General features: G+C 41.6%; 1 protein-coding gene across 1 annotated transcript in view; it reads right to left on the bottom strand.

The window, feature by feature from the left end:
* Window positions 1–5,089: 5,089 nt before the first annotated feature.
* The window catches only part of LOC122931152 (sodium/hydrogen exchanger 2-like), a 91,923-nt gene continuing 85,914 nt past the window's right edge, over window positions 5,090–11,098 (bottom strand). Inside the window, exons 10-12 of the mRNA XM_044285137.1 lie at window positions 10,294–10,428; window positions 9,650–9,740; window positions 5,090–6,881 (exon numbers count right to left, since the gene is read on the bottom strand). Coding sequence (XP_044141072.1) covers window positions 6,517–6,881; window positions 9,650–9,740; window positions 10,294–10,428 — 591 coding nt within the window. The 3' untranslated portion in view covers window positions 5,090–6,516. The remainder of the gene's footprint in view (window positions 6,882–9,649; window positions 9,741–10,293; window positions 10,429–11,098) is intronic.

Genomic DNA, 11,098 nt, shown 5'->3' with positions numbered 1-11,098 from the left:
GTGAGTGGCTTATTACGGTTTGGCCAAAATGTACACCAATGCCTTATTCAATATCCAGCATAAAGGCAGGGCAGAGTGCTGGTTGCAGTGTGCGATTGCATTTTGTGTTTTTACATTTATATCTCTATTTCGCCATAGCAATCTGCACCTGCTAGGGGTTGTGCGGGCTGAAATTTTCCATATTTTTCTCTTTGTAGAACATTATATATAAGAAGATATTTCGGTCATTTATAAATAGTTGATCAATGGTCTGTAATGTTAACTGGCAGGTAGTTTCCAAAACCTCCACTAGATGGTGATATAACACCTCTTAATAATAGTTTTGTCAACTGCCTACATTTATGATCAAGAAGAGGTTTGGTTTGAAATCCCAAATAAAAAAATATCAACTAATTATTTGGTGCAGTTACAGACCAAAATGATGCTTTAAAGGGGTATTCCAGTTATAACAAGTTGTCCACTATCCACAGGATAAAGAATAACTATCAGCTTGGGGGGGGGGGGTCCTATTACGGGGTCCCATTACCCTGTGGAGCCCCTCTGGAATGGAAATGGTCAGAAAAGCGCACTGCTACTGCATTCATTTTTATGGGGGTATAGCCGAGTGCTGTACTTGGTAATCTCCGTCCGTCCGTCCCCCCCTGTAAAGAACAGTTCCACGATATCTCCATTAAAGTTAAACAGCAGAGCAGTTCAGGGGATAACGTGTCATTTCCATTCCATTCGCCTTGACAGAAAACCCACCCATTTCAATGTTCTACTTTGCCAAGTCCTGATAAAGGAACATTTAAAAAAAAAAAGTCAGTTTGGCGATAATTTTATAATACAAATCTCATTATACCCTAGTGCAGGGATGGCCAACCTGAGGCTCTCCAGCTGTTGCAAAACTACAACTCCCAGCATGCCCAGACTGCCTACAGCAGGGCATGGTGGGAGTTGTAGTTTTACAGCAGCTGGAGAGCCGCAGGTTGGCCATGCCTGCCCTAGTGGCTACCTCACTAGGGGTGTATTTCTAATTCCTATTCCTATAGCAAACGGGTTCCTTTTCTGTGCCCGGCACATATGTATGGAAATCGGTGTGTCTTCTTTGTCGCTGGAATGTTCTCTGATTCTGTGGCGTATTTCTCTTTTCGTTTTACCAGTATCAACTTACATTGATACAGTATTGTTTTCCAGTTCTTGAGCAATATTTAGTCTGAATAACCTGGCTGCAAGCAATACAGTTCCCACATCGAAACCTGTCTTGTTTTGCTTTCTAGTCACATCTCACTCCTTGGCACTGCATTGTGGTGACCCGTGAGTAAAAGGTCTTTCAGACATTAGTCTGAAGGTGATCTGTGAGTACGCCTGCTCAATCTGGATCAGCTCTAAGTATATCCCAATGTTTTGCTAGGATCTTTTTAATGTCTTGGTGTGCTCTATCTTAAAGGGATTCTGTCACCTCCCCTAAGGCAAAAAACGATTTAAAACCAGCCATGCAGCACAGCTTACCTGGATTAGGCTGTGCTGTTCAATCTTGAAATCCGTCCAGCAGTTAGTTCAAAAAACGAGTTTGATCAATGAGGAAATGCGTCCTGAAGGTGCCCAGAGGGGCGTTTTTTTCTTCTGAGAGAGCCCAGTCCCGCCCCTTTTTCAGTGCCCAGCCCGCCTTCCTTTTACTTCCTAACCGCCGCCCCCAGCCTGCCACAGCCTCTCCTGCCTCTCCTCCCCCTCCCTCTTGCCGAACGAAGTCTCGCACAGGCGCAGTACCCACTGAGGGCTGCGCCTGTGCGATCATCAGGAGACTGAGGGCGGCAGCTTCATCTTCGTCACTGGGCATGCGCCGAGCCCAGTGACGTCCGATGCTCGCTCTTCCCTGCTGACTGAGGGAAGAGCGAGCATCGGACGTCACTGGGCTCGGCGCATGCCCAGTGACGAAGATGAAGCTGCCGCCCTCAGTCTCCTGATGATCGCACAGGCGCAGCCCTCAGTGGGTACTGCGCCTGTGCGAGACTTCGTTCGGCAAGAGGGAGGGGGAGGAGAGGCAGGAGAGGCTGTGGCAGGCTGGGGGCGGCGGTTAGGAAGTAAAAGGAAGGCGGGCTGGGCACTGAAAAAGGGGCGGGACTGGGCTCTCTCAGAAGAAAAAAACGCCCCTCTGGGCACCTTCAGGACGCATTTCCTCATTGATCAAACTCGTTTTTTGAACTAACTGCTGGACGGATTTCAAGATTGAACAGCACAGCCTAATCCAGGTAAGCTGTGCTGCATGGCTGGTTTTAAATCGTTTTTTGCCTTAGGGGAGGTGACAGAATCCCTTTAAAGGCCAATCATCTGAATTTTCTTCATAGTATAATTAGATTTTTTGGAGACAACAAACAAGACACACCAATTTCCAGACATATTCACAGGGCACACAAGGGGGAAGCTATTCAGTTTATCAGTATTTCCACTGTACCCTCTAAGAAAACAGGAGGTGTTTGTGACCAGAAGATCCATTCAACTTGAATGCCGATGGAATTACAGGATGAAGTCAGTGGCACCGGATGGACTCAATGAGAGCATTAATTTCAGCTGCTTCATATAGGATGATTTATGTAGACAGAAGAGTTGATACTCTGATCTTTAAACAAAATGTAGGGCCTCCGTGTACTTATGGATACATCTATGACACATAGGGGTCAGATTCTTTTACCAAGCACTAGCAATTATCATACAATTCATACAAATAATGCCTTATTTAGCAGAAGACCACTGCCATCAGTATGGTGCAACGCACTCCTCTTCTTACCATCCAAATGAGCATCACCTTCAGCATTGTGACTATTTAAAGAAGTCCTGTCACCATTCCTGACATGCCTGTTTTAATAGCTTCATGCATTCGCCATGTAATAACAATTCTGGATCATCTATTCCTATGGCTCTATGTTGTGCCATTCCTTCATTATTTCTACTAGAAGTTATGAATGAATTGCTAGCAGTCTGCAGTAAGGGTACAGAGGGGTGTTAACAAGTTGGGGGTGTGTACCTGAACAGACTCACTCTATCCAATCAGTGCTGCCATTGTCAGACTGTTCAGGTATCACACCCCCCAACTGGTTACCACCCCTCTGTACCCTTACTGCAGGCTGCTAGCAATTCATAACTTCTAGTAGAAATAATAAAGGAATGGCACAACATAGAGCCATAAGAATAGATGATCCAGAATTGTTATTACATGAGGAACGCATGTGGCTATTAAAACAGACCTGTCAGGAGAGGTGAAAGGTCCACTTTAACATTCTTCTTTAATATTGACCATGTATCTGATTGCTGACGAAGTAACATCCCCTGCCATGTTTTTATACTGTGGTTTGATAATCGTACCTTGTACGACAATGTAATGAATATGTATACTGTGAAGGCTCTACTTTTTCCTAAGTACCCTCGTGTCATATTGATTATTCCTCATTGATATGACGATCTATGCCTCTGAGTTATACGACCTAACCCCCCCCCCCCCCCCCACTGAACAATTGGGTGCTTTAACACATGAGCATGTCCGTTGACCCTTTGTATAATATTTACCTAGTGATGAATTCAATGTTATATCCTGTAGAGAAGCGATGGACTATGCAATAGGTCTCCATAGCGACATCATTCCAGACCAGTTTGGGCTTACTCTCTTCAGTCCATAAATGATTAGGTAACTATCCTATGGTTTTTTTCTACGCTCCGATTGACCAGGGGGCTTAAACAGCCCATTGTGATGAGGAGTCATATATAAAGAGGGCTCTATGATAGCCTCTATAATAGCTAACTATTCTGCCAGTAAGCTTCTTGATCAGCCAGTCCAAATGACTGGCAAACCACATTGGAGCAGAACGCTAGAATTGAACTTAGGGATAGGTATGAGGACCAGACCCAGGGATCGTCCTTATCCGGAAGGGCGCTCCACTCAGCATCCGGCATAGGGCTTAGAAATACACCACCACTGAGCTAGCCACTAGGGTATAATCAGATTTGTGATATATGAGCCCATCCGTATGCACAAATTAAGGTCAATTGCTCTCTCTGTAGATCACTCGCTCACCTACCCAGCTGACAAGTATGTACCTAATTTACACCAGGTTTTTATGTCCTGCCCTATTTTTAAGTTAACTAATAAAGGTTATCTTTAACCTTCACAAACTAAACTCTTCTCTCTTCCTGTACAAGTATATTCTATGAAGAAAAGTATCCAAGGTGATGGGCGTCAATTCTTTTGCACCTTCTACACGTTTATGTTTTTCTTAACAGTCAAGGGTATGGTCCTATTGGAAATGTGAAATATTTTCTACTTCAGCCCATGGCAGGTCAAAGCCGGTATCTGTTGGGGAAGACATTTGTCTACAGGAGCAAATTGTCTCAAGTGAAATTTTTTTTGTGTGACAATTTTAGTGACTGCAACTTATAGTACTTAGTATACCAAATTCTCATATATTCTTACACCTGTTTTATGCATTCACACGTGCAAAGAAAATTCTGCACTAATATTACTGACCAGATTGTCAACAGAATGTTTCTTCAGCGGGCCCATAAGATCAATGATTTTGGGCGGTCATAAGATATTAGGAAGAATACAGTGTATGCAGCCCACCTATGTGTACACACCCTACAATACAGTCATAATATGTTTAACACACTGCATTCCAGTTCCTTGGCTCGGCTGTCTGAACGTGTGGAATATAACTCTGATGTCCCAGTTAGCTAGGTTGAAGGTTGGCTCTCTCACCTTGAGTTGTGCTCTTACTCCAAATAGAAAGTGACCTACAATCTGTGGCTTTCTTTTTGTGACAATGAGACGTTCAAGCATCTGTTGGAAAATGTAGCTACTAATTAATTTACTTCCCTCTTTGGGAACCCCTTTGAGGAACTATGTGTGATGGACCATCAGACCTTTTCAGTGGACCCTGGTGCTATTTTTGCCTTTGTAGGTATTGATGCCCTGTTATATCTTTTATGATATGATGTGTCTGTGCTGTATTTTCTTATGTGCACTCTTTGAACTTGTCATGGCAACAACTAATAAAAAAATAGATATTTTAAAATAAAAATACAGATAGATGTACAGGTTCAGATTTTTTTTATTATAAAAACAATTGCGCTGCATTTCAGCATTGCTTTATTAAACCTGTTCTAATGTAATAAATAACTTTCTAAAATCAAGGTATATATTAAAATATTAATGAATTATCTTTCTGCAGCAATTCATTAAAAATCTCTTAATGGGAAAGCAGAAGGTGCATGAGTCCACAGGAAGCAAACTGGAATTCTATGGGAATAGCTGCAGAATACACAGTCAATGAGATTTATCAACACTGGTGTAACGGAAAAATGGCTTAGTTGCTCATAGCAACCAATCAGCTTTCGCCTTTCATTTTTCAGAGCTCCTTTAGAAAATGAAAGGATTACTCTGATTGGTTGCTATAGGCAACTAAGTCAGTTTTCCGTTACACCAGTTTTGATAAATCTCCCCCATTGTATTAGGCAATTCACTCACAGAACCGTCACGTATATTTCGGTGCACATCTCTTTAGGAACTGAGTCACAGCACTTAGAAATGTGATCCTGAAATTACCTTTGCAGTAATTAATGACCTGTCTGGGAAATGATCAATATAAGTTTTCACTGAGAAGACAGAACTGCATTAGATGTGTTGAATTTATGCATCCATGTACCCAACAGTCATTTTTTTAATTGGAATTACTAATTTAATTTATTTTAAACCAGGCCTGGGAGTGTCTGGTTATCATTGGAACTAGTCAACACCTTGCTGACAGATACATCCCAGGGAGTTCTTTTAAAGAGGTTTTCCCACCATCAGATGTGATAGTATATTGGGCAGACTAGATGGGCCAAATGGTTCTTATCTGCCGACACATTCTAGAGTTTAACATGACTTCCAAATTAGTGAGGGCCTGACTGCCAGGACCCCTTCATGGTTTTCCTGTACAGTGGGGCCACCATCCATTCCCTGGGCCAGAAGCAGCAATATGGCTCCATTTCATTGAATGGAGTTGTGTCTCCCTGCAAAGTGGGTGAACATGAGCACAACAGTTCAAGGAAAAACCTGAAGGGGCCACAGTGGCCAGGATTGGTGGGTGTCCCATAGGTTTTACTCCCATTAATCATAATGATATGTAGTACCTTAGCAATATGCCATAACATTATGAAATGTTCACAACTTGAAATCATTTCAACTTTCCCACCTGCAGAAAATCAGTGCAATGTACCAATTTAATATAAACACATCTCTCAATTGAATTGCCTCCAGACCTCAAGATCCTGATTTCTTACAATTTTACCTGGTAAGAATTGCTTGAACATGGCACTGGTGTAAGTACTTTATCAAACATTTCTGAACACGACAATAAGTTAAACAATCTGTAGGGAAGACATCTACAGTAAAAGGAGCTAGAAAAGTTGTAAAATACATGGTATCCTGCAGCCCAGATGAATTTAATAGAGTGGCTTCAATTGTTTCATTTTTAAAGCTATTCAAAACTATGGTTGGTTTCTCTACTTTGGTGATCGATGGTGAGGTCTATTCTCTCTATATCTATGTTTTTGACTGTCATGTTCAGATGTTCGTCTAACTCTTGGTGGAGCAACTGGTGCCACAGTTTCTTCAGTTTGCCCCCTGTCCTCTCTTAAAGTGCCAAACCTTGGTTTAGGTAACAGTGGCTCCCGAACTCTTCCTTGTAATGGAGTGTCACTGACTGATTTAGAGTCCTGAGCTTTACCATTCTGTCGCTCATCTGTCCATTCAAACTTGCTGTTGAGCGGAGTGCGTCGTTGCCTCTCGTTCCGCAAGATGTCAGCTGCCCTAGGGTAGAAATTTAACTCTTGGCTGGAGTTACCGCCATCTGAGTCGTCACCACCCACTGTGCAATTACAAGAAAAATAGTTTCTCAGCATTATATATTACATGGCTTATAGTAAAAAATAATAGGCTAAATAGATTATGACAAACTAGTTATGGCAGTTTACGTCATTACCCTAAGAAAAGTTCACCCCAGTTGTAGGAAACTTCTGACGTCATTGAGACATCAAAAGTTTTTAATGATAGATGTTCGTGCCCCTTTGAATGTTCTTGACTTCACTGAAGGAGAAGTGAAGACAGGTCATAGCTTTTCGTAACAATCAAAAGGACATCATTAATGTTTCAAAATCCAAAAAGGCACAACATTTTGATTTGATAGAACTATCGGTAGAGGTACAAGGACGCCTACTGATGAGAATTTCTGATATGTCTGTATGACAAATGTTATATTAGTGTGGAATGATAATATCAGGACACAGGCTAACCATGCTAATATCACAATTCATCTGCCATTGTTGATAGTGATTAAAATAGTTGTCCAGAATTAGAAATACAGGTCCTTCTCAAAAAATTTGTATATTGTGATAAAGTTCATTATTTTCTGTAATGTACTGATAAACATTAGACTTTCATATATTTTAGATTCAATACACACCAACTGAAGTAGTTCAAGCCTTTTATTGTTTTAATATTGATGATTTTGGCATACAACTCATGAAAACCCAAATTTCCTATCTCAAAAAATTTGCATATTTCATCCGACCAATAAAAGAAAAGTGTTTTTAATACAAAAAAAGTCAACCTTCAAATAATTATGTTCAGTTATGCACTCAATACTTGGTCGGGAATCCTTTTGCAGAAATGACTGCTTCAATGCGGCGTGGCATGGAGGCAATCAGCCTGTGGCACTGCTGAGGTATTATGGAGGCCCAGGATGCTTCGATAGCGGCCTTAAGCTCATCCAGAGTGTTGGGTCTTGCGTCTCTCAACTTTCTGTTCCCAATATCCCACAGATTCTCTATGGGGTTCAGGTCAGGAGAGTTGGCAGGCCAATTGAGCACAGTAATACCATGGTCAGTAAACCATTTACCAGTGGTTTTGGCACTGTGAGCAGGTGCCAGGTCGTGCTGAAAAATGAAATCTTCATCTCCATAAAGCTTTTCAGCAGATGGAAGCATGAAGTGCTCCAAAATCTCCTGATAGCTAGCTGCATTGACCCTGCCCTTGATAAAACACAGTGGACCAACACCAGCAGCTGACATGGCACCCCAGACCATCACTGACTGTGGGTACTTGACACTGGACTTCAGGCATTTTGGCATTTCCCTCTCCCCAGTCTTCCTCCAGACTCTGGCACCTTGATTTCCGAATGACATGCAAAATTTGCTTTCATCCGAAAAAAGTACTTTGGACCACTGAGCAACAGTCCAGTGCTGCTTCTCTGTAGCCCAGGTCAGGCGCTTCTGCCGCTGTTTCTGGTTCAAAAGTGGCTTGACCTGGGGAATGCGGCACCTGTAGCCCATTTCCTGCACACGGTGGCTCTGGATGTTTCTACTCCAGACTCAGTCCACTGCTTCCGCAGGTCCCCCAAGGTCTGGAATCGGTCCTTCTCCACAATCTTCCTCAGGGTCCGGTCACCTCTTCTCGTTGTGCAGCGTTTTCTGACACACTTTTTCCTTCCCACAGACTTCCCACTGAGGTGCCTTGACACAGCACTCTGGGAACAGCCTATTCCTTCAGAAATTTCATTCTGTGTCTTACCCTCTTGCTTGAGGGTGTCAATGATGGCCTTCTGGACAGCAGTCAGGTCAGCAGTCTTACCCATGATTGCGGTTTTGAGTAATGAACCAGGCTGGGAGTTTTTAAAAGCCTCAGGAATCTTTTGCAGGTGTTTAGAGTTAATTAGTTGATTCAGATGATTAGGTTAATAGCTCGTTTAGAGAACCTTTTCATGATATGCTAATTTTTTGAGATAGGAATTTGGGGTTTTCATGAGCTGTATGCCAAAATCATCAATATTAAAACAATAAAAGGCTTGAACTACTTCAGTTGTGTGTAATGAATCTAAAATATATGAAAGTCTAATGTTTATCAGTACATTACAGAAAATAATGAACTTTATCACAATATGCTATTTTTTTTTTAGAAGGACCTGTACATGGCTGCTTTCTTCTAAGGCCCCTTTCACATGGGCGAGAATTGCGTGCGGATACAATTCCTGCTGAATGAAGATAGAAGATTTCTATCTTCATTCAGCAGGACCTGCGCTGACGTCACCGCGCTCACCACGTGATTACGTCATCAAATGTCCTTTTGCAGGTCCTGCAAGAAGACTATGCCGGCTGCGCGATCAATTGGATAAGGCGAGTGAATTTATTTTTATTTTTTTAACCCCTCAATCCACATTTTAGTAAGCATTCTGTATTAAGAATGCTATTTTCCCTTATAACCATGTTACAAGGGAAAATAATACAGTGAATTTACTTTAATGGGGTCCGGGGTTGCTTTCATCCCTATAATCTCCTAGCAACCATGCTTACGATTTTTACGCAGACCCATTCATTTCTATGGGGCATGCGTTGCGTGAAAAACGAGTAAAGAACATGGTGCGATTTTCACGCAACGCACAAGTGATGCATGAAAATCACCACTCATCTGAACAGCCCCATTGAATTGAATGGGTCCGGATTCAGTGCGGGTGCAATGCGTTCACCTCACGCATTTCCCCCGCATGGAATTCTCGCCCGTGTGAAAGGGGCCTAACATTGTAGCAGTAAAAATGCTTGATCTTTAGAGAAAGTCAGTGTATTTGAGTCTTACAAGTGTTACCTCTAAAAGAAGATATATTCTTTCTTGGTGGTTCCTCAGACAGCTTTGTATGCCCAGGAAGTGACAAATACCGAGCATGGTGGGCAGTAGCCTGTGTAAAAGAAATGCATGTAGTATGGTTACAAAAGTCATGCAGCTACCAGCACATTGCTTGTTGTTTTGCCATTTGTATCAACCATAATCAAATGAGTAATATTTATTTTCTTACATCAAATGTACCTAAAAGTTGACAAATGATCCCTCTAAAATTAAAGGATCAGTGCCACTAGCACACCCTTATAATCCTGTACTGAAGAAGGGAGGCTCACCCTTGACAAACACTCCCCAAAATTTAATTGCCTCCACTTTCAGACTTATTTTTCTGTAACATTACATTTAGTCGTCATCTACAGTGTGCCCAGCCCGCAATGAACTAGGGATGTCCATCCAGATCCTTTTATCAGGCATAATCATTGTAACCGTCTCAGCTATAAGCGTTACCACTGTCTTTATGAGCACACGACAAAGGAAAATGTCATCACAAACATGGACTCTAATAAGCTAGTATTTCTATTAATTGCATGCCTTACCTACTAGAACCACACGAAAGAGAAAGTTCTGCTAACAAGCTCTACTACATCATACAAAAAGCAAACTAAACATACCGCTCTGTTCCTGGTGACAAGACTATTATGCTTCTTTATACTGTCTCTCATGGTGTGCCTCCGACGAATCAGTATTTCTTTGGCTTGTTTTTCATTGGTCCCACTTGCAAGGTTGTGTCTGTTGTAGGAAAGTGTCTGCAGTGATGGAAATATAATCAGTCTGCATTAAATAGGCATTTTTTTATATTAGTCACTATCACACAATAAGTCATCAAAGCAATCTGTTTTATCTGGATCATAGAAACACAATGATATACACTTGTTCTGAATAGCTAGCTGGTTCTAGATCTAAAAGTTGTGCAGAATTCTTCTCTAAAGTTCTGTACACATTTGTGTCATCATGTCTTCTGGTCATAACAGAGCTATTACAGATCAGACAAAGCCTATAGACTTCTAGTAGGGTTTGATTAGGTTCTGGTATTTTAGACATGTAGAATAGCACTGAAAACTGCTCTGTTCTTGCTCTCAGCAATACTGATGTAAACCTAAAAAAACATCAGTGTTAGAAATGGATTGGATTTTAGGAGCTTTTACACATAAACGTATCAACCAATTTCTGTGCAGTATCATTATCAATTAGTTCCCTTTTACATGGGAAGGTGATCAAGAAGAACAATGCTTGTTCCAGTTCATTATCCCATGTAAACACGACTCCGATAACCCAACAAATTCTTGTGATCTGGTGATCGGAGCAAACGCTTGTTTGTTGGCAGCACATCTCTGCATCTAAAGATTCACTCCCATACAGTGCAATGATTGCTCTAATGCAAGTAACGAGCATTGATCAATATGCTTTTATCATTGA

The sequence above is a fragment of the Bufo gargarizans genome, chromosome 3 (genome assembly GCF_014858855.1).
Source record: "Bufo gargarizans isolate SCDJY-AF-19 chromosome 3, ASM1485885v1, whole genome shotgun sequence".
Taxonomy (NCBI): Eukaryota; Metazoa; Chordata; class Amphibia; order Anura; family Bufonidae; genus Bufo; species Bufo gargarizans.
Note: the sequence above shows the minus strand (reverse complement) of the source record. Positions and strands in the feature narration are given on the sequence as shown.